At 44.2% G+C, this 24,003-nt stretch overlaps 1 protein-coding gene and 1 non-coding gene across 3 annotated transcripts in view; both read left to right on the top strand.

The window, feature by feature from the left end:
* Window positions 1-21,467, top strand: part of FDFT1 (farnesyl-diphosphate farnesyltransferase 1) — a 41,765-nt gene extending 20,298 nt beyond the window's left edge. For both annotated transcript variants that reach the window (XM_012457357.2, XM_012457355.2), the window contains 3 exons: window positions 8,318-8,494; window positions 9,558-9,710; window positions 20,560-21,467. In XM_012457357.2, coding sequence (XP_012312780.1) covers window positions 8,318-8,494; window positions 9,558-9,710; window positions 20,560-20,781 — 552 coding nt within the window. In that variant the 3' untranslated portion in view covers window positions 20,782-21,467. The remainder of the gene's footprint in view (window positions 1-8,317; window positions 8,495-9,557; window positions 9,711-20,559) is intronic.
* LOC135273210 (U6 spliceosomal RNA) lies at window positions 15,313-15,419 on the top strand. The gene has a single exon (XR_010341018.1). It is a non-coding gene; the product is annotated as a U6 spliceosomal RNA (small nuclear RNA).
* Window positions 21,468-24,003: the final 2,536 nt, after the last annotated feature.

The raw sequence follows: 24,003 nt of genomic DNA, 5'->3' as shown, positions 1-24,003 counted from the left end.
AACAGAGCGAGACTCCTTCTCAAAAAAAACAAAAAAACAACCATTTAAAAATTAACTGGGCATAGTGGCACGTACCTATAGTTCTAGCTCCTTGGGAGGCTGAGGTAGGGCAATTGCCTGAGCCCAGGAGTTCAAGGCCGCATTCAGCCATGATCACACCACTGCGTTCTAGCAGCCTGGGTGACAGCAAGATCCTTTACTCTTTAAAAAAAACCAAACCAAAACACTACCCTGAGCTCAGACATGGCCTCTTAAGTTTCCTAGGTGACTTGTGTGCAGCCAGGGTTGAGAAACCGCTCTTGTTTACCCCTCTTTTGCTGACAACAGGGCTCAGAGAAGGGAAGGGGTTTGTCTGAGGATCACGATGAGGCAGTGGCTCCTCTGGAAGTGGGGTCTCAGTCTCTCCGCTCCCAGCCCAGCACCTCACCCCATTCCACCATCTCCCAGACAACATCAGCCACGGGCATGTGATTCACCAGCATGAGCCATACCATCCTGCACACATGGGTGCAGAGCCCTGCTCTTCTCATTCACTTCCTTTATTCTGGAGAAACAGAATTATTTCTCCACAGGGTGGTGGCGTGAATAAAATGAGATGAACTTCTAGTGCAGAATGCTTAGGAAAGGTTCTGGCCGTTTCATAAAAGTTGAATCATGCCAAGTGTGGGCCCAGGTGATTGGCTTCTTTTGCTAGTGTGTCTTCAGGTCCCTTCCATGCTGTGCATAAATTAGTGCTGCATTCCTTTTTATTGCCCAGTAATATTCCACTGTATGAATAGACCACAATTATCCATTTATCAGTTGGAGGGTATTTGGGTTCTTTCCATGTTTTTGGCTATGTTGAATAGTACTGTGTACATTTGCATACAAGGTTTTGTGTGGATGTGTGTTTTCCTTTTTCTTGGGTCTATACCTAAAAATAGAAATGCTGGGTCATACAGCAGCTCCAACCTTGTGAGGAGCTGCCAGACTCTTCCAGAGTGACTGCACCATTTTACATCCCCATCGGTAGTGTAAGAGTTCCAGTTTCTCCACGTCCTCATTAACACCTCTTATCGGTTTTTCTTTTAATTTATAAGCAGAAAATGACCATAATTAACAATATTTTATGTAATAATTGCTTCAAGAATAGTTTTACTATTCTTTTCTTTCTTTTTTTTTGGAGCTCATTGATCTTTATTTTTGGCTATAGGAAACTGAAGTAGGGCTCTGTGAAGTCACCTGCCCACCCAACTTCAAACTGTGGGCTTTTGCTGAAGCTGGACTCCAGGCTTGTAGAGTCCCAGGCATTTTTTATTGCACCCTGTTCTTTTTTTTTTTTTTTAATTTATTTATTTTACTTTAGGTGCATACTGTATCTGGCATTTCTCCCCATGTTATCACTCTTCTCCCTCCCCACCCCCGCTGTCTCTCCCCTACCCACCCCCAACTTCCCCCAGTGTGTGATGCTCCCCTCCCTGAGTCCACGTGTTCTGGTTGTTCAACACCCACCTGTGAGTAAGAACGTACGGTGTTTGGCTTTCTGTTCTTGTGTCAGTTTGCTGAGAATGATGGTTTCCAGATTCATCCAAATCCCTACAAAGGACACAAACCCATTGTTTTTTATGGCTGCATAGTATTCCATGGTGTATATGTGACACATTTTCTTTTCCAGTCTATCACTGATGGGCATTTGGGTTGGTTCCAGGTCTTTGCTATTGTAAACTGTGCTGCAGTAAACATACGCGTGCATGTGTCTTTATAATAGAATGATTTATACTTCTTTGGGTGTATACCCAGTAATGGGATTGCTGGGTCAAATGGTATTTCAAGTTCTAGGTCTTTGAGGAATCGCCACACTGTCTTCCACAATGGTTGAACTAACTTACACTCCCACCAACAGTGTAAAAGTGTTCCTATTTCTCCACATCCTCTCCAGCATCTGTTTTCTCCAGAGTTTTTAATGATCGCCATTCTAACTGGCGTGAGATGATGTCTCGCTTTGGTTTTGATTTGCATTTCTCTAATGACCAGTGAGGATGAGCATTTTTTTGTATGTTTTTTTGGCCTCATACGTGTCTTCTTTTGAAAAGTGTCTGCTCATATTCTTCACCCACTTTTGAATGGAGTTGTTTTTTCCTTGTATATCTGTTTTAGTTCTTTGTAGATTCTGGATATTAGCCCTTTGTCAGATGAGTAGATTGCAAAAATTTTTTCCCATTCTGTTGGTTGCTGATTCACTCTAATGATGGTTTCATTGGCTGTACAGAAGCTCTGGAGTTTAATTAGATCCCATTTGTCTATCTGGGCTTTTACTACCATTGCTTTTGATGTTTTAGTCATGAAGTCCTTGCCTATGCCTATGTCCTGGATGGTTTTGCCTACATTTTCTTTTAGTGTTTTTATGGTGTTAGGTTTTATGTTTAAATCTTTGATCCATCTGGAGTTAATTTTAGTGTAAGGCCACAGGTAGGGGTCCAGTTTCTGCTTTCTGCACGGAACTGGACCGTGTTTTTGCTAGCCAGTTTTCCCAACACCATTTATTAAACATGGAGTCCTTTCCTCATTGCTTGTTTATATTTCCGGGTATGTCAAAGATCAGATGGTTGTAGATGTGTGGTGTTTCTTCTGGGGTCTCTGTTCTGTTTCGTTGGTCTATATCTCTGTTTTGGTACCAGTACTACGCTGTTTTGATTACTGTAGCCTTATAGTATAGTTTGAAGTCCGGCAGTGTGATGCCTCCAGCTTTGTTCTTTTTGCTTAGGATTGTCCTGGCTATGTGGGCTCTCTTGTAATTCCATATGAAGTTTAAAGTGGTGTTTTCCAGTTCTGTAAAGAAAGTCATTGGTAGCTTGATGGGGATAGCATTGAATCTATAGATTACTTTGGGCAGTATGGCCATTTTCACAATATTGATTCTTCCTAACCATGAGCATGGAATGTTTCTCTGTCTGTTTGTGTTCTCTCTTACTTCGTTGAGCAGTGGTTTGTAGTTCTCCTTGAAGAGGTCCTTTACATCCTTTGTTAGTTGTATTCCTAGGTATTTTATTCTGTTTGTAGCAATTGTGAATGGCAGTTTGCTCTTGATTTGGCTCTGTGTTTGTCTGTTATTGGTATATAGGAATGCTTGTGATTTCTGCACATTGATTTTGTATCCTGAGACTTTGCTGAAGTTGCTTGTCAGTTTGAGAAGTTTTTGGGCTGAGACGATGGGGGTCTTCTAGATATATAATCATGTCATCTGCAAATAGAGACAGTTTGACTTCCTCCTTTCCCAATTGAAGAATACGCTTTATTTCTTTTTCTTGCCTGATTGCTCTGGCTAGAACTTCCAATACTATGTTGAATAGGAGTGGTGAGAGAGGGCATCCTTGTCTAGTGCCTGATTTCAAAGGGAATTCTTCCAGCTTTTGCCGGTTCAGTATGATATTGGCTGTAGGCTTGTCATATATAGCTTTTAGCATTTTATGATACATTCCATCAATACTTAGTTTATTGAGAGTTTTTAGCATAAAGGGCTGTTGAATTTTGTCAAAGGCCTTCTCTGCATCTATTGAGATAGTCATGTGGTTTTTGTCTTTGATTCTGTGGATTACGTATATGGATTTGCGTGTGTTGAACCAGCCTTGCATCCCCAGGATGAAGCCTACTTGGTCATGATGGATAAGGTTCTTGATGTGCTGTTGCAATCTGTTTGTCAGTATTTTATTGAAGATTTTTGCGTCGGGTGTTTATCATGGATATTGGCCTGAGGTTTTCTTTTTTAGTTGAGTCTCTGCCTGGTTTTGGTATCAGGATGATGTTGGTCTCATAAAATGAGTTAGGGAGGATTCCCGCCTCTTGTATTGTTTGATACAGTTTTAGAAGGAATGGAATCAGCTCCTCTTTGTTTGTCTGGTAGAATTCGGCTGTGAACCCATCTGGACCTGGACTTTTTTTGGTTGGTAGGCTATTGATTGCTGCCTGTACTTCAGCCCTTGTTATTGGTCTATTCAGGGTTTCAACTTCCTCCTGGTTTAGTCTTGGTAGAGTACAAGTGTCTAGGAATTTATCCATTTCTTCCAGGTTTACTGGTTTATGTGAGTAGAGCTGTTTGTAGTAATATCTGATGGTAGTTTGTATTTCTGTGGAATCTGTGATGATACCCTCTTTATCTTATTGCATCTATTTGGTTCTTCTCCCTTTTCTTTTTGTTTTTATTGTTTTGTTTTTTTGAGACAGAGTTTCGCTCTTGTTACTCAGGCTGGAGGGCAATGGCGTGATCTCGGCTCACCACAACCTCCGCCTCCTGGGTTTAAGCAATTCTCCCGCCTCAGCATCCCGAGTAGCTGGGATTACAGGCGCGCGCCACCATGCCCAGCTAATTTTTGTATTTTTAGTAGAGACGGGGTTTCACCATGTTGACCAGGATGGTCTCGATCTCTTGACCTCGTGATCCACCCTCCTCGGCCTCCCAAAGTGCTGGGATTACAGGCGTGAGCCACCGCGCCCGGCTCCCTTTTCTTTTTTATTAATCTGGCTAGTGGTCTATTTTGTTGGTCTTTTCAAAAAACCACCTCCTGGATTTATTGATTTTTTTGAAGGGGTTTTTGTGTCTCTATCTCCTTCAGTTCTGCTCTGATCTTAGTTATTTCTTGTCTTCTGCTAGCTTTTGAGTTTTTTTGATCTTGCTCCTCTAGCTCTTTCAATTTGGATGATAGGGTGTCTATTTTAGATCTTTACTCTGTTTTCTGGTGGGCATTTATTGCTATAAATTTCCCTCTAGACACTGCTTTAAAGGTGTCCCAGAGATTCTGGTAAGTTGTGTCTTCGTTCTGGTTGGTTTTGAAGAACATTTTTATTTCTGCCTTCATTTCCTTGTTTATCCAGTTGACACTCAGAAGCAGATTGTTCAGTTTCCAAGTGGTTGTGCGGGTTTGAGTGTGTTTCTTGATCTGAGTTCTAGTCTCATTGTGCTGTGGTCTGATAGACTGTTATGATTTCTGTTGTTTTGCATTTGCCGAGGAGTGATTTCCTTCCAATGATGTGGTCAATTTTAGAGTAAGTGCAATGTGGTGCTGAGAAAAATGTATATTTTGTGGATTTGGGGTGGAGCGTTCTGTATATGTCTATTAGGTTCGCTTGGTCCAGCTCTGCATTCAAGTCCTGGATATCCTTGTTAATTTTCTGTCTCATTGATCTGTCTAATATTGGCAGTGGAGTGTTGAAGTATCCCACTATTATTGTATGGGAATCTAAATCTCGTTTTCAGTCGTTAAGAACTTGCTTTATGTGTCTGGGTGCTCCTGTATTGGGGGCATATATATTTAGGATAGTTAGCTCTTCCTGTTGGATTGATCCTTTTACCATTATGTAGTGTTCTTCTTTGTCTCTTTTGATCTTTGTTGGTTTGAAGTCCATTTTATCAGAGACTAGGGTTGCAACCCCTGCTTTTTTTTTGTTTTCCATTTGCTTGGTAAATCATCTTCCATCCCTTTATTTTGAGTTTATGGGTGTCTTTGTATGTGAGATGGGTTTCCTCAGTATAGCACACTGATGGGTTCTGACTTTTTATCCAGTTTGCCAGTCTGTGTATTTTGATTGGGGCGTGTAGACCATTTACATTCAATGTCAATATTGTTATGTGTGGATTTGATCCTGCCATTTTGTTGCTGGCTGGTTTTCTTTCCCGTTAGTTGACTCATTTTCTTCATTGCATTTTTGGTCTTTGCCATCTGGTTTGCTTTTGCAGTGGCTGGTACTTGTCCCTTTCTGTGCTTAGTGTTTCTTTCAGGACCTCTTGCAGGGCAGGTGTGGTGGTGACAAAATCTCTCAATAATTGCTTGTCCGTAAAGAATTTTATTTCTCCTTCACTTATGAAGCTTAGTTTAGCTGCATATGAGATTCTGGGTTGAAAGTTCTTTTCTTTAAGGATGTTGAATATTGGTCCCCACTCTCTTCTGGCTTGTAGGGTTTCTGCCGAGAGATCTGCTGTGCGTCTGATTGGCTTCTCTCTGTAGGTGACCTGACCTTTCTCTCTGGCTGCCCTTAGCATTTCTTCCTTCATTTCAGCCCTAGTTAATCTGACAGTTATGTGCCTTGGGGTTGCTCTTCTTGAGGAATATCTTTGTGGAGTTCTCTGTATTTCTTGAATTTGAATGTTGGACTGCCTCCCTAGGCTTGGGGAAGTTCTCCTGGATAATATCCTGGAGTGTGTTTTCCAGCTTGGATTCGTTCTCCCCATCATATTCAGGTACACCGATCAAGCATAGATTAGGTCTTTTCACATAATTGCATATTTCTTGGAGGCTTTGTTCATTTCTTTTCACTCTTTTTTCTCTTGGCTTGCCTTCTCTTTTTATTTCATTGAGTTGATTTTCAGTCTCTGATATTCCTTCTTCTGCTTGATCGATTCGGCTGTTAAAACTTGTGTTTGCTTCACGTAGTTCTCGTGCTGTGTTCTTCAACTCCAAGTCGTTTATGTTCTTCTCTAAGCTAGTTATTCTAGTTAGCATTTCGTCTAACCTTTTTTCAGGGTTTTTGGTTTCTTTGCATTGGGTTAGAACGTGTTCCTTTAGCTCAGAAAAAATTTGTTATTATCCACCTTCTGAAGCCTGTTTCTGTCAATTCGTCTTACTCTTTCTCGGTCATGTTATGATCCTGTGTTGTTGAGGAGTTGTGATCCCTTGAAGGAGAAGAGGTGTTCTGGTCTTTGATGGTTTCATCTTTTTGCGCTGTTTTTTTCCCATCTTTGTGGATTTACCTGGGTGTGGTGTCAGGGAGCTGTTGATGAGGTCGCTTGTCTGCCTGTGGAGGCGCTACTGGGTTTCTAGGGAAGCTTCCTGCGTCTTTTTTGTTTATACTGGGAGATTAGGCCTGCCTCTTCCGCTGACCTGTAGGTGCTGCTGGGCTCTTGACGGCTGTCAAGAACGCCGTCCCGTTGCTACATAGGCTTCCTGTGTTTTTTGTTAAAACACGTAGCCCAGTCCCACCCCTCTAGTGGTGGGTTGTGCCCTTCCTCCACTGGGATGGATCATTCAGCGTTCATCTCAGACTGTGGCACTGGCTGCACAACCCACTAGAATCAGAGCTTCAGCCCTCTGGGGTTTGTGGGGGAGGGTAGGGACCTGCCCAGCTGCTGCCGGCCGTCTCCCCCTTTCAGCTTCCTCTCTCTTGAGTCATTCGGTAGGGGCCTGCCCAGCTGCTCCTGCTTTCAGCTCCCTGAAAAGCAGGGTGGGGGGGAGGAGGGGGTGATAACTCGTTCCGCAGGCTCTTATTCAACTCCGTGCTTGTAATTCCCGGTGCTTGTCTGACAGAGATGTCCTGTTCTGTTATTGCTGAGGCTTTACGGCAAGCGCTGTATCTAGTCCAGAGTGCCAGAGGGAGAGCCTCCGACTCGCCGGTCAGATGCAGCACCCCTCCCCGCCTCGGTCTGCCCTGAGTGGGCTTTGCTTACCGTGGGACCAGACCCGTTGAAATGCACCTGGTACCTCAGTCGGAGCTAGGAGATCTCTGGATTTCTGCGTCTCTCTCTCTGGGTGTTATGTGCTGGAGTTGTGTCTAATCGGCCATCTTGGATCTTCCTTTTTTTCTTACCGTTTTTTTAACTGAATGTTTACATACTTAACATTGTATTATTATCATAAATGTATATAATAGAGAATTCGCCATTTTAACTCTTCTTAATGCACCATTCAGTGGCATTAAGTACATTAATGATGTTGTATAACCATCACCACTAGTTTCCAGAACTTTTGCTAGCATCAGAGAATCCTCTAAATAAGATCATTAAAAATCATCAAGCCGAATCCCAGTGTTAGAATTGAGGGTTTTATTTTACTTTCAAGTTATCGGGATCCATGGAAGTAATATACTTAGAGGGTAGACTCGGCTCATTTCCCCAGGGATGCCTGTCAGCAGCATTGTTATCAGAGTAGGAATATAATGTTAGTCATTATTTTAGAGGCCTGGCCATCTTCAGAATGTTTAATGTTTAGTCTGCAGTACAATTAGAGCTGATTTTGTATATCTGGTTGTTTTTTTCAGGAGCAGACCACTGGCTTTGCCTAACAGGAGCGTCTTTAGTCTGAATTTATCCAAGTAGAGCAGCGTTGCACTAACTGTCTCTAGGGACATGTTCCCCAATACTTAACTCACACCTAGGTTGCAATTGAACCCTTACTAATAATCAGGAATAGCTATTGCATGGAGCTTAAAATGATCTTGGTGAAAAACGAGTCTGCAGCTAAGAGAATTTACTGTGTATCATAGTTGTTTTGCACAAAGATCCTTTAATATTGTTTGTAAATTCTCCCCTTTGCACACATTGGCCTGTTCCTTAATCTTCTTCTCTGCCTAGGTTTGGAGCAGGTATGTTAAGAAGTTGGGAGATTTTGCTAAGCCGGAGAATATTGACTTGGCCGTGCAGTGCCTGAATGAACTTATAACCAATGCACTGCACCACATCCCAGATGTCATCACCTACCTTTCGAGACTCAGAAACCAGAGTGTGTTTAACTTCTGTGCTATTCCACAGGTATGGAACAGGGCTCCTCTGGGTGGATGTGGGGCTAATGGGAGTGGGGTGGATTTTGCTGTGCTGTATTCAAGGATATGATTCCTTACAAACATGACTCCATTTTATTGTGCTGGGGGGTTCATAGCATTCCCCTTTGCTTCCAGCCACTGAACTCAGCCTTGAGGTTAAGCCTGCTCTTTTCAGAACCTTCTTTCTGGATTTACTCTTCTCCACAGCTATTCTAAACTAGTTAGGTTCTTATCCTCACAGGTAAGTCAGGGTCTTTGGCCTAGATTTATGGGAGTGCTGGGTAAAATGTGGGTAAAGCTGTTATCATTAAAAAGTCTTCATTAAGCACCAATTGACTGCTGTCCTTTTCCTAGACCCAGGATAACAGCCTGGTTCTATAGACACAGCCCCTCAGTATGCTAAGAGCTTACACTTTTTAGTTGCCTTTACCAGTTGTTTCAGATACTACTGCAAATAAGTGAAGAAAGCAATAGCATTTAACTGATTTGGGAAGTTGGTTTGATCTTATTCTAATGACTAACTTTGAATGGTGGTTGAAAGTAAAATCTATATCCCTGTCTTACATCTTCTGTTTCCATTTACCTTCGAGCACAGGAAATCACCCCCCTTCTGTTGTTCTCCCCTAGCATTAGTTTTAAATATGTAATGGTTATGTTCGTTGTAGGAAAAATAGAAAAACAAGTAAAATAGAAAATTCTTTCCACACATTGTTTTGAATTACATATTTCAGATCTAATAACCCATTGCTCTAGCATGGAAAATGTTGGATTTACTTGTGTTTGTTTTTCCCAAATACAGTGGAACTTCTGTGACTAAAGTACAGAGCTGTTTAAGACTGCATAGACTGCAGGATTCTGTGCGGTGTTGAGAAAGGGAGGAGTAGGGAAGGGAACTCTTGACATACTTTCTTTGTGGGTATTTTTTCTTGATTAGTTACATCTTAGTTCATTAGAGTTGGCAATTGGTCATTCAACAGAAGGTTTTCTTACCTTTTTGTGATGACAGCTTTACAACACCAGCTCTTTTTCCCCTCTCATCTTGCTCTCTGTAGGTGATGGCCATTGCCACTTTGGCTGCCTGTTACAATAACCAGCAGGTGTTCAAAGGGGTAGTGAAGATTCGGAAAGGGCAAGCAGTGACCTTGATGATGGATGCCACCAATATGCCAGCTGTGAAAGCCATCATATATCAGTATATGGAAGAGGTGGGTTTCTATCTACTTGGATAATTTGTATCCACTTTGATGATTTAGTCGTGCCACTGTTTTAACATGTTTGGATACTAGATGATCCTAACACCTCACTGTCCCATGGCCTAAAGAGACAGGAGTTGATATCCTTTATTAGGAAAGAAGTCTGCACAGGAGTGGAGCAGATTGTTCATTGCTGTGTAGAACCCTGGTGAGAGGAGATAAATGGAGCAAGGCTGTAGCAGGGAGCTTGAGTAGAATCGTACATTTTGAGCGGTAAGATGATGCAGGAGACCAGCCAAGCCTCTTGTTGATGGTGAGGAATGTGAGGTTGAAGCTGGTGTGTGCTGTTGCAGTGTGTGATTGAGTGGATCTCAGCCTCCCATCCATGCGTCCTGACACCCAGTCCAGTACTTTCATTATGCCACAGGCATCAATTGAAAAATCACAGTTGAGAATTTATGCCAAGGAAAGCCATCAAGTTGCAGTTATCTCTAAAATTTTCTGTGGACAGTTTCATTTCAAATACCAAAACCATCCTATAAAAAGAAAACATACCTGCTCAGGTCAAATCTCTATTTGACTAGGTTCAAAAAATGTATTCTGGCCAGTAGCTCACTCCTGAAATCCCAGGACTTTGGGGGAGACCAAGGTGGGTGGATCACTTGAGTCCAGGAATTCAAGACCAGCCTGGGCAACATAGTAAGACCCCGTTTCTACAAAAAAAAATTTAAAAATTAGCTGGGCATGGTGGTGCATGCCTGTGGTCCCAGCTATTCAGGAGGCTGAGGTGGGTGGATCACTTGAGCCTGGGAGTTTGAGGCTACCGTGAGCTGTGTGATCTCATCATTGCACTCTAGCCTGAGTGATAGAGTGAGACTTTGTCTTAAAAAAAAAAGAAAGGAAAAAAACGTATTTCTTAGAGACCAGAAGTCTCTATAATCTCTAGTGATCTCTAGGGCCTAGAGCAGTGGTTTGTAAATGGAGGTGATTTGCTCCCCTCCCTGCAGAGGACATTGGACAGTGTCTGGAGACATTTTTGATTGTCCTAACTGGCAGGAGTGGGGTGCTACTGGCGTCTGGTGAGTAGAGGCCCCAGATGATGCTGTGATCCTCAGGTGTGATCTTGTTGAGATTGAAACACTGTAGAGTTGATGAAAACATCCAAGACCCTCATCATTCCTCCTCAACCTGAGCTCCCTCCCCAGAGATTACCACTGTCTCTGGTTTTGTACATCCTTCTAGACCCCTTATTATGCCTTTACAGGAATATGGTTTGCAACAGTGTTTGCATCTGAACAATTTTACAAAATATTTCTGATTTCTCCTGCAGATTGCATATTCTGCTTATATTTCCTCCCTACCTTCTATCTGACATAGAAATGCTGATGTCCAAAACTTCTGTCAGAGGCACCTATAGAAGTCTAAGAGAAAACCAAATCTTCTTTCCAAATCCTAAAATTTGGTAGTGACTTAGATGAAAGTATTCAGTCACTGATCAAAAACATTGCTACCAATGACTCTCCAGTTTGCCATGTAGGCAGCACTTATTCTGAGCTGTGTGCCTGGGGTAGTGACCAAGTAGGTGGGTATTAGTAATCCTAGGGAAACTTGGATTTGTAATTACTAATACCTTGTAATCCTAGGGAAACATGGCTAGAGTTATAATTTGAACCCAGGTCTGTCTGACCAATCAGAATCTGTGATGTTAACCCCAATTCTAAGGGGTTCAGCTACCCTTTCTAAATGGAATGCTGCCATGTTAAGCACCAGTTCTTCATTTTATAGAAATTAGAAACATAATATGTAGTAAGTAGTTCAGAATGTTTTGGTTTTGCAATTTTTTTCTGATCATCGATAGTTTTAAAAGCCAGTTTTTAAACGTTTCGCGGCCAATTCTATTGCAATATTAAAATTCGGATTTATTTGGTTTTTCCTTAACTGTTGGAATTAAGTCTTAGTTGTGCTTCATAGTTTGAGGGCAAAGGTGGACAACCCTGTTTTTGTGAATAAGTTTTATTGGTACACAGCCACACCCATTTGTTTATATCTTCTGTGGCTGCTTTTGCAATGTAACGGCCGAGTTGAGGAGCTGCAGCAGGGGATGACTTGTAAAGCTAAAAATAGTTTTGGCCCTTGAATAACAGGTTTGCTGATCTCTGAGGTAGGGCATCAGTTGTTTTGTTTAAAGTTACCCTAGTAAAACTCAAGGCTTTTGGGGAGAAATTTTTTTTTTTTTAAGACAGTCTCACTGCATCACCAGGCACCAGACTGGAGTGCAGTGGTGCGATCTTGGCTCACTGCAGCCTCCGCCTCCCGGGTTCAAGCACTTCTCCTGCCTCTGCCTCCCGAGTAGCTGGGACTACAGGCGTGTGCCACCACGCCCAGCTAATTTTTGTATTTTTAGTAGAGATGGGGTTCACCATGTTGTCCAGGATGGTCTCGATCTCTTGATCCTCCCGCCTCAGCTTCCCAGAGTGCTGGGATTACAGGCGTGAGCCACTGTGCCTGGCCGGGGAGAAATATTAATACTTAAGTTGATTTGATTTAGAAAAATCTCTGAAGATTTCTTAAGTCTTAAGCAATAGAATCTGATAATGGTTTTAGTTTCATCAGTAAGGACATTTTACAAATAGTTTTTTTTAGACAGAGTCTGGCTCTATTGCCCAGGCTCAAGTGCGGTGGCACAATCTCGGCTCACTGCAACCTCTGTCTCCTAGATTCTCCTGCCTCAGGCCCTGAGTAGCTGGGATTACAGGCACACGCCACCAAGCCCAGCTAATTTTTGTATTTTTAGTAGAGACAAGATTTCACCAAGTTGGTCAGGATGGTCTCCAACTCCTGACCTTGTGATCCGCCAGCCTCGACCTCCCAAAGTGCTGGGATTGCAGGCATGAGCCACCGTACCTGGCCACAAATAAAGTTTTAAATGAAAACATTTTGTATGAAGTCACAAGCTGTCTGGCCTCTGCTGGCATCCAGATATGAACACTGATCGTATTTCTATTTCTCCTCACTGATGACATCTGTCCATTGCAGTAGGAAAGGAGGAAACATTTACTCTGTCACTCTTGGACTTAGTGTTGTAGCAAGCATGCACCTGGAAGGGACTTGCCAGAGCATCTCCTCCTGTGCCTCCAGTGCTTCAGTGAAGACTTGGAGTGCGGCCCAGGTCTTCCCGAGCAGGTGGCCACCCTCTGCAAGGCCCTCCACCCTACTCTGGAGCAACCTCTACTTCAAACCAGCCTGGACGCCTGTCAGCTGGGGAGAAGATCAACCTGCTATTTTGGGATAGAAACAAATACTAAGCCAAACAGCCAGATACCCTCATTCCCCTCTCTGCCAAAGTGAATTCCTTGGCAGGGAGAACCTTGTTCATGTCTCTGCACGCTTCCTGTGCCAGTCTTGTGGCTCAGTGCATCATCAGGCTCTTCAGGCCTTGGGTGCCTCGCAGCTCAAGGGTGGTCCCCAGGCAGCAGCTGCCGGGCATCACCTGGGATCTCGTTAGACATCAGCCCCCACCGAAATGTATCAAATCAGAATCTGCCTTTTTTGTTTTTTCCAAATGATATTTTTGCTTTAATGGGGTTTAGATGTTCATAGGTGAGAGTTTTAAATGATTATCAAGCTGATTCCATACTCTGCTATTGTAAGTGGAACTGCTGAGACCTGCAAGTTCCACATGGACTCGCAGAGGAGCTGTTGTAGCACAGCACTGCACAAACTCATTCACCAGTAAACATTTCTAGGAGCCTGTGTCATTTAATCATCAGGCCAGGCACTGCGGCTCACACCTGTAATCCCAACACTTTGGGAGGCTGAGGCAGGCAGATCACTTAAGGTTAGGAGTTCAAGACCAGCCTGGCCAATATGGCAAAACCCTATCTCTACTGGAAATACAAAATTTAGCCAGGTGTGGTGGTGTACACTTGTAATCCCAGCTACTTGGGAGCCTGAGACATGAGAATCACTTCAACCCGGGCGGTAGAGGTTGCAGTGAGCTGAGATGGCACCACTGCACTCCAGCCTGGGCAACAGAATGAGACCCTTTCTCAAAAAACCACACAAGTATTTATTTGACTTCAGCTATATGCCAGGCATGTAGATGAAAAGTCTGTGACGACCTGTCCTTGCCAAGCGGATGTAATTCCTTGACTGAGGCTGGTAGGTCCTTAAGACCTGAATAATTGAGTTGGCAGAAACCTGTGTGCCTTCAAGTAAATGGAGAGTGGGGTTTAGGCTAGCAACAAAGCATCTAGAAGGTCCCTTTGGCCTTGTTCACCTTATCTCCTGGAAGGGCATGGTAAAGTGCTTTTGGAGTTCTCTTTTTAAAAAAGGATTTTTTGGTTGGTTTGTTGTGTTATTTACTTGGGTGCCAGCAATGGATTCCAAATAAGCAAATCTTTTTTCACAAAAGGATATAAGGTGGCTTATGGTTCCAAGTACAACAGGTAACAAAGTACAAGTAGGTGAGAAACTAAAATGAAGAATTAACCCAGGAATGAGTAAGTGTGTAGTTTGGTGCTGATGTTATCATCCCTTATTTGTACATTGCTTGTACGGTTGCTCTGAAAAAGTTAAGTCTCAAATTTTAAAAAATGAAATCTCACCGAGCATGGTGGCTTACGCCTCGAATCCTAGCATTTTGGGAGGCTGAGGGAGGTGGATTACTTGAGGTCAGGAGTTCGAAACCAGTCTGACCTATGTTATGAAACCCTATCTCTACTAAAAATAAAAAAATTAGCTGGGCATGGTGGCAGGTACCTGAAATCCCAGCTCCTCAGAAGGCTGAGGCAGGAATATCATGTGGACTTGAGAGGCGGAGGCTGCAGTGAGCCAAGATTGAGCCACTGCACCCCAGCCTGGGCAACAGAGCGAGACTCCATCTCAAAAAAAAAAAAAAAAAGAAATCTACAATATACCAAAACCATGACTTACCTTAGAAACTATTCTCAGGGTCGTCATAGTGAATTTTATGGCCTTTAGTGGCATCAGGGCATTCGGGTCATTCACAAGAGTAGTGCCTGAGACCCTGTGTGTCACTGCCACTCATCTTGGCCTTTAGCCACTGCTGTAGCAACCAGTTTCAAGTAGAGCTAGACCTTGCCTTCTGTTCCAGAGACCTCTCGCTTTCTGCCCTTGGCTTCTGACAAGCTGCAGAAACTGCCTGGTACTCGGGTACCCACAACCCAGAGAGGTGCCCTCAGCTCCTCAGGAGTACCTTTCATAACGCTCCTTGAAGGCCCCTCGAGATCAAGCCAACACAACACATCCTTGCTAGGCCTTCCTGCCTTCTGTTTTCACCTTTCCACTCATTTCCAAATAAACGACCGCACATAAGCTTTCGCCTCCGGTTCTGCCTTTAGGACAAAGGCTAAGACAAGCAGTAAAGTGACACTGGTGGGCAGGAGGATGACTTCTGAGATCATTCTCTCATCACTATAGATTTTACTTTATGAATGCCTATATTTAAAAGTCTTGCCCGGGTGGAGTGGCTCACGCCTGTAATCCCAGCACTTTTGGAGGCCGAGGTGGGTGGATCATTTGAGGTCTGGAGTTTCAGACCAGCCTTGACCAACGTGGCAAAATCCCATCTCTACTAAAAATACAAAAATTAGTGCTCGCTTTGGTAGCACATACACTAAAATTGGAACAATACAAAGAACATTATCATGGCCCCTGCGCAAGGATGACACGCAAATTTGTGAAGCGTTCTATATTTTTAAAAAAATTAAAATTAAAAAAACAACAAAAATTAGCCAGGCGTGGTGGCACACACCTATAATCCTAGTTATTTGGGAGGCTGAGGCAGGAGAATTGCTTGAACCTGGGAGGCGAAGGTTGCAGTGAGCCAAGATTGTGCCACTGCACTCCAGCCAGAGAGAGACCCTGTCTCAAAAAAAAAAAGTCTTTTTGGCTTGGCATGGTGGCTCATGCCTTTAATTCCATGGGAGGCCAAGCATTCTAGCGAGGCCAAGGTGGAGGAATTGCTTGAGCCGAGAAGTTTGAGACTGGCCTGGGCAACATGGCAAAACCCGTCTCTACAAAAAAAAAACAAACAAAACCTGGGCATGGTTGCACATAACTGTAGTCTAGCTACTTGGGAGGGTGAAGTGGGAGGATCACTTGATCTGGGGAGATTGAGGTTGCAGTGGACTCACAATAGTGCCATTGTATTCAGCCTTGAGAACAGTGTCAAACCCTGGATCAAAGGAAAAAAATTTCTTCCTCATTCCTGAAAGGGGAAATGGGAAAGAAAATTAAAAATAGGCTGGGCGGGGTGGCTTACGCCTAAAATCCCAGCACTTTGGGAGGCCAAGGCGGGTGGATCACGAGTTTAAGAGATCGAGACCATCCTGGTCAACATGGTGAAACCCCGTCTCTACTAAAAATACAAAAAATTAGGCATAGTGGCGCGTGCCTGTAATCCCAGCTACTCAGGAGGCTGAGGCGGGAGAATTGCCTGAACCCAGGAGGCGGAGGTTGCGGTGAGCCAAGGTCGCGCCATTGCACTCCAGCCTGGGTAACGAGCGAAACTCCGTCTCAAAAAAAAAAAAATTAAAAATAATTTTTTGGAAAATATTTTTTTGGGCCAGGCATGGTGGCTGACACTTGTAATCCCAGCACTTTTGGGAGGCTGAGGTGGGTGGATTGCTTGACCCCAGTAGTTCAAGACCAGCTTGGGCAACATGACGAAACCCTGTCTCCAAAACAAACAAACAAATCTTCTATTAGCTTAAAACAGTGCTGGCCAGAATAAAACAGACAAATTCCATCAGATATAAAACAGCTGAAAATCTATTTAGGATTAAGTTTTCTTAAAAAAAAAAAAAAAAGCTACAAAGTTGTTTTACAGCTTTAATTTTTTATCCAGCACTGTAGACGTGTGTGTGTGTAGAGATGCACCTAGCTTTAAACATTCACCCTAGTTTGGAAAGGTAAGCCACATATCATACATGAATAGGTCAGTGGCATCATCATGAAAACTTTTTCCATTAACTTTATTTCAAAGGCTTTGTCTTTCCATTTTGAATCATAAATGTACCAATTCTAATATGCCCCATCAACTTTTTTCTCTCAGCCTTTGAAAATCATAGTTTTCTCACAGAAAGCTAGTTTTTGGTTTTTCACTTCTTTTGGAGAAAATGAAATCCCCCCATGACACAGCGTTCTTGGTGCTCCATCTGCCTGTGCCTCTGCTTCGTTCTTTGGTGGTTTGGCTTTATAGATGTGCACCTGTCCTCCTCGTGTGGACGACCTCCTGCAGAGCCATTTCCATCCTAACAGCTTGGGAAGTTACGGACAAGTGCATTTCAGGGAAATAAAGTCATTTACTCGATGCGTGACAGAATAAATATTAGAACTGGAGCTTGAATTCTGTTCTTCTGACAGAATCTGCCTTTACCAAGATCCGCAGGTGATCCCTGTGGACGTAGGTTTGGAGAGCACCGCTGTCTATTACCGTCCTCTCCCCAGAGCCCCAGCTGCATTTGCCTTTGAGCCACGCGAGGAAGCCCAAGATAGTACATCGTGAGCCCCTGCACGTTGCTTGTGTGCAAGCCTGATGCCTCTGTCTGCGGGCTGGCTCTTTCTGTCTCTGTCCCCTCAAGATTCTCTACTTGTCTTGCATCTGGACCCCGTCATCTCACTGGCTCACCCCTCTTAGTTTATGCTCATGCTCAGGTCACTCGCTTCAAAACATGAGCACGTCCCAGTCCCTCCCTCCACCCCTGCCTTTCCTTCACAGCGAAGCTTCTCAAAAGAGTAGGTGTACTTCACTTTACTCCTGTGTTTCCTCAATCCACTTGATTCCAGCGTTGGTTCCTACCTTGTCATTAGAATTTTTATTACCAAGTGATTTGATATCTCTCAATTTACTCATCAGGTGATCAGTTAAAAATCTTCCTTGACCCACTATACCATTTGGCACTGACTCATTCCTCAAAGCCTTTCCTCTCAAGGCTTCCGTGTTCCTGTTAAGCCTTGTAACTCTCTGCCTGCTCCATGCCTTTCTGGCTTCTTTGCTTCCATCGCTCTTTAAATGCTGGAGTTTCTTTGGTTCTGTCTTGATTTGCACTTTTGGCCACAGCTCCTTCCTCCACCCTGTGTACATCCCTCCCTGCTGGATTACTCCAGCTCAGACCTTAGGTGTGAACTCTTTTTTGATTGTTAATGATATTGCCATCTACCCAGTCATGGAATCCAGGAGTCCACAGGAACCCTGCAGTCCTCTTTATTCTCCCATACCCTGTGTGTAGGCAGTCTCCATGTCCTGCCTGTTGTACCTTTATCCTTTCATACCTGTGAAAAATTTGTGTGCTGTAGCCAGGTACGGTGGCATGCACCTGTAGTCCCAGCAACTTGGGAGGCTGAGGCAGGAGGATCACTTGATCCCAGGAGCTCGAAGCAGCAGTGATGCAGTGAGCTATGATCACGTACCACACTCTCCAGCCTGGGTGACAGAACAAGACTTCATCTAAAACACACACACACACACACACACACACACACACACGCAACTTTGTTCATTACCTTTTGGCTCAGCAATTCTAGGATTTTATTGTGCAGAAATTACCAGAAAATGTGCAAGGATGCTTACTGTAGCATTTTGTCCTCAATCCTCATAGGTAGGGAGTTTATTAAATTGTAGTACATTCATGGTAAGCAGACTGTATTTAAAAAAAAAAGGACTGACATCATTTTGTAGGTTCTGGCATTTAAAATGTCCATAAAATATTACATGAGTGAAAAGAGTCAAGTTACAGAAACATATGTTTATAACCTTATTTTAGAAATTGTGCATATGTGTAATTTTATGTGAACAGTGTAGAATCATATGGATTTACACACTATTCTAGATAATACACTCATAAATAGGGCATTTTGCACGTTTCTGTATATTGTCTTAGCTGGGTATAGCAGAAGATCTAAAAATAACAGTAGCCTACAGCCAAGGAAGAATAGCATGAGGGAATTTTGACTTTTTAAATTTATGTTTGTATTGCTTTTACAGGCAGAATTGGATTTTTCCAAAGAAATTAAAGAAGAAATTGTTCTTTCATTCCCCACCTCCAGTTTTCTCGGTCTAGCTGTCCTTCGTAGCATAATTACAGATATTAGGTAGCCTTAGCATATTCCTGTAGGCATGCTCTTTTATTTTCTTGTTTTAAATTCCTACTGTGTGTTTTGAGGGAGGGTGGCAGGAATATAAGACGTGTTTGGAGTGGGGGAATACCCATTATATCATGAAAATTTGGGGCAAAAATGTGTTTTAAAAATGCCTGTTCTGTTCTGCTGTCCTCTCCCCGCTCTGTCTCAGTCATGGCTTAGATCACCGTCTCTTCACACCACAGTAACGTGCTAACTGGCCTGTCAGTTCCATTCAGTAAACATAATGTGATTGCAGGCTTGCTGTGTGCCAGGCACAGGGCGAGGCTGGGGATGAAAGGTAGGACTGGGTTAGGTGCAGTGTAGTCAGGGTGACGACTACAGACGGCCATTTTCACGTAAGTGGAATGGTACAGATATGTTCAAGTGGGTTGCTCTGGGCTGAACCTGGAGGTGCAGACAGGTTTTCTAGAAGGCATAATCCTGAAGTTGAGACTTGGGGGCCTAGCTAAGAGCCAGCTGAAGGGACGTGGGCGACACATTCCAGAGAGGAGTGGTGTGAGGACGGAACAGAAGTGTGAGCAGCGTCGCACGGCTGAGACAACAGCAGACGGTTGTGCTTTTGTGTTTTTTGAGACAGGGTCTGGTTCTGTCACTCAGGCTGGAGTGCAGTGGCATGATCTCGGCTCACTGCAACCTCCACCTCCCTGGCCCATGTGGTCCTCCCAGCCCAGTCCCCAAGTAGCTGGGACCACAGGTACATGCCAGGATGCCCGGCTAATTTTTATTTTGTAGTAACAGGGTTTCACTGTGTTGCCCAGGCTGGTCTTGAACTCCTGAGCTCGAGCAATCTACCTACCTTGGCACCCCCAAAGTGCTAGGATTCCAAGGCATGAGCCACCACGCCTGGTCTGGCAATTGTTACTAGACTGAAGAGAGGGAGGTGGGTAAGGGCTGGTGACACTAGACGGGTACAGTGTGCCTGGACCACAGGTGGCCTTGTGCTGCACATGACACAGCTCAGGCTTTATTCTGCCAGAGATAGGGCTGGAGCCACTGAGGCATGAGGGAGAGGTTTGAGATGTCCTTGGGGACAGTGTGGAGGACAGGTGGATTCAAGGGTTCAAGCTTAGACTCAAACTCACTTTGGAGACTGAGGTAGCTCAGCTGATAGGCACTGAGGGCCTGACCTCAGGCAGTCATTCCAGGGACGTGTAGGGGAAGAGATGGATTCTGCACATGCTTCGGAGGCTTGTGGAGGATTGGGGGGGAGGCACAGGGAGGACTCCAGGGTGGTTCATAGGCCCCTGCTTCTGTGCCTGCCTTCGTTGGGTTGTGGCTTGTACTGCGCGTTCCATCTTGTTTCTAAGCTGCTTTTGCCCAGTCTTTCCCTTTCTTCGTGTTGATCTGTGCTGGTCTGCGCAAACTATGCTGATGTTTATTGGGCCTGGTACTGTGGGGTGCTGGGATGTGAAGATTAGTGTGGTTTGGCTGCCGCTTTCAAGGGCCTCCAGGGTGCAGCATGCGTGCCTCTGCCTCCTGTTTGCTCAGGAAAAAGATGGGCTTAGCGATGAGCAGGCTGGGGCTGACATCCCCGCCTTCTCATGGTGGTGGCTTTGGGTAAGTTACTTTCTGAGCCTCCCTTTCCTCGTTGGTAAAATGGGCATAAAATACCTCCCAGTGGAGGCTTGTTCTAAGTAGCCATGGAAAATGTAAATCACACAGCACTTACCGTATTTTCCTGTGCATTCGACAGATTTACCATAGAATCCCTGACTCAGACCCATCTTCCAGTAAAACGAGGCAGATCATCTCCACCATCCGGAGGCAGAATCTTCCCAACTGTCAGCTGATCTCCCGAAGCCACTACTCCCCCATCTACCTGTCCTTTGTCATGCTCCTGGCTGCCCTGAGCTGGCAGTACCTGACCACACTCTCCCAGGTCACAGAAGACTATGTTCAGACTGGAGAACACTGATCTCAAATTTGTCAGGAAGCTGAAGTTCACCATAAAATGGATTTACTTTTTTCTTCGAGGATGAATGTTGGCTTCTATTTTTTTTCCTCCTACTTTAATGCCTAAAAGAACTCTGTGGCTGGAACCTTTAGGAAACTGAAATGCAGTTGAGAAGAATATAAACACGAAAGGAAAAGGACAGGGTGGCTCACCGCAGCAACCTGTGCTTGGGGGAGGTGATGACTGTGCTGCTTGTGGCTCATGGCAGAGCATTCTGTGCCACGCTTTAGTTGAAATGGCTGTATATGGGACTGTCATGAGGTCTTATTTAGTGTGATCCTGGCTAGAATGATAATTAAAAGGAATTTGAAGCAACCTTTGAATGTTAATCGTAGTAGAAAATGAATTTTCTTTCTGTTCAGTTCCTATTATCATTTTGTCTTCTTTAATTGGATTGAATGGAGTTGATAGAAATATTTGTGGTTTAGGTAATACTTTCATGTTTCCTAATGAGGCCAACTGCCTTTTGCATTACGAAGCTTGGGAATAAAATTCTGGGTGTTCTAGTATGATTTTTTTCATTCAAAGGGAGTTTAGCTTTCAGACAGAAACAGCAGGATTGCCTTTGACCCCATTTAACAAGATTGGCCTCCAGCAAAGGTGGACATTTTTGAGATTTTTATAATAAAGAATGTAATTGCTCTGCATTTGTCAAGTACAGTTCACTTGAAAGCCTGCCTGCCTGTGGGAAAGATGGAGCTCAAGAATGGAGTTGGTGGCCCAGCGTGGTGGCTCACGCATGTAATCCCAGCACTTTGGGAGCCTGAGGCAGGCAGATCACTTGAGGTCAGCAGTTCGAGACCAGCCTGGCCAACATGGCGAAACCTCATCTCTGCTGAAAAAATACAAAAATTAGGTGGGTGCGGTGGCTCACGCCTATAATCTCAGCACTTTGGGAGACCAAGACAGGTGGATCATTTGAGGCCAGGAGTTCGAGACCAGCCTGGCTAACATGGTGAAACCCTGTCTCTACTAAAAGTACAAAAATTAGCTGGGCATGGTGGGACATGCCTGTAATCCCAGCTACTCAGGGGGCTGAGGCAGGGGAAGTGCTTGATTCTGGGAAGTGGAGGTTGCAGTGAGCTGAAATCGTGCCATTGCACTTCACGCTGGATGACAGAGGGAGACTGTGTTTCAAAAGAAATTTTGCCCCTGCAACAGCTTTTCTAAAATTATTCCAGTCTCAAGACAGGCAAAAGCTGTCTTCAGGTGATTGGCTTGGGAGCAGAATGGTACTTCTGCTGCTTGGGGTTTGATCTTCCCCTCTACCCCAGTGTGGCAGAGCCTGTGATGTGCTCTCACTGAGGTGCTCAGCATGGAAAGGAGGGCTGTGGACCCTTGGGTTGAGAATCAGTGCACTATGGCCTTCAGTACTTTCTAGAAGCCATTATTGCTACAGGTGCTCATAGTATATAGTCTGCTCTTCTGCAGCCCGTCGTGGATGCTGGCTTAATCATCCAGTTTGTAACGTTGGATTTGCATTGTTGTAAACACTTTCTTCCTGTGACCACTGATACCAAAATTAGTTTGGGCCCAGGGAGACTTCAGTTAATTGGTTCATTTGAGGCTTAGCCCTGGACATATTTGTCACCAGCCAAGATAACTTGCCACGTGGAATACAGCCAGACCAGGGGTTCCCAATCCCCCGGCCTAGGATGGGTACTAATCCTACTGTTCGTGGCCTGTCAGGAGCTGGGCATCGCAGCAGGAGGTAAGCGGCAGGTGAGTGAACATGACTACCTGAGCTCTACTCGGCATTAATTCTCATACATACGACTGCGCACGTGTGAGGGATCTAGGTTGCATGTTCCTTATGAGAATCTAATGCCTGATTACCTGAAGCGGCAGTGTCATTCCAAAACCATTCCCTTCTGTCGTGGGAAAATTCTTTATGAAACCTGTCTCTGGTGCCGAAAAGGCTGGGACAGCTGAGCTAGACTTAACGGTATTTTCCAAGAAATTCGAGGCTCAAAACTTGGCTCGAGATTTCAAGGTAGGTTGTTACAAATCTGTGTGTTGAAATCTAAGATTGAGTTCTGCTAAGGTTCACGTAAGACAACCTGCTGGAAAGAGCTTTGGTCTGAGTGGGGCCTGTGGGAAGCTTCTCTTCTGACTCCTTGGTCATCACCTGTGTGACTACTTCCTGAGCCGTGTGATTTGGGTGATCTCAGGTTTCTTCTATCTATAAAGCTAGGTACTTTTTCTGCTATCACTGATGTGTAAAAGGTATTCGCTCTCATTCCATTCTGAAGCTCTTTGAAAGCTTGTTTTCCTTTTAAGTATCGTCTCTACTAAGGTTTCCAGATAAAATACGGGATGCTGGGCATCTTGCCTTACACCTGTGGTCCCAGCTACTCGGAGGGTGTGGGGGCTGAGGCAGGAGGATCACTTGAGCCCAGGAGGTTGAGGCTGCAGTGAGCTGTGTTTGTGCCACTGCACTCCAGCCTGGACAACAGAACAAGACCCTGTCTCAGTATAAAAATAAAATATCAACTATCATTATATAAGAAAAAAAGAAAAAAAGAAAAAAAAAACCACAGGATGCTCAGTTAAACTTGAATTTCAGATAAACATTTTTCCAAGATGGAGTCTCACTCTGTTGCCCAGGCTATTGTGCAGTGGCACAATCTCAGCTCACTGCAACCTCTGCCTCCCAGGTTCAAGTGATTCTCCTGCCTCAGCCTCCAGAGTAGCTGGTACTACAGGCACATGCTGCCATGCCCGGCTAATTTTTGTATTTTAGTAGAGATGGGGTTTTGCCATGTTGGTCAGGCTGGTTTCAAACTCCTGACCTCAGGTGATCTGCCCACCTTGGCTTCCCAAAGTGCTGGGATTACAGGTGTGAGCCACTGCACCCAGAAAAATCTTTGTTTTTTAGAATTATACTCCAAATATTGCATGGGACATATTTAGACTAAAAAAATTGCTTGCACGGCTGGGCACTGTGACTCATGCCTATAATCCCAGCCCTTTATGATGCCGAGCAGGGTGGATCACCTGAAGTCAAGAGTTCGAGACCACCCTGATCAACATGGTGAAACCCCATCTTTATGAAAAACAGAAACTAGCTGGGCTTTGCACATGTCTGTAGCTCCAGCTACTCGGGAGGCTAAGGCATGAGAATGGCTTGAATCCTTGAGGTAGAGGTTGCAGTGAGCCAAGATCATGCCACTGCACTCCAGC

The sequence above is a fragment of the Aotus nancymaae genome, unplaced genomic scaffold, assembly GCF_030222135.1.
Source record: "Aotus nancymaae isolate 86718 unplaced genomic scaffold, 86718_ANA_hifiasm-v0.15.2.pri h1tg000456l, whole genome shotgun sequence".
NCBI classification, from domain to species: Eukaryota; Metazoa; Chordata; class Mammalia; order Primates; family Aotidae; genus Aotus; species Aotus nancymaae.
Note: the sequence above shows the minus strand (reverse complement) of the source record. Positions and strands in the feature narration are given on the sequence as shown.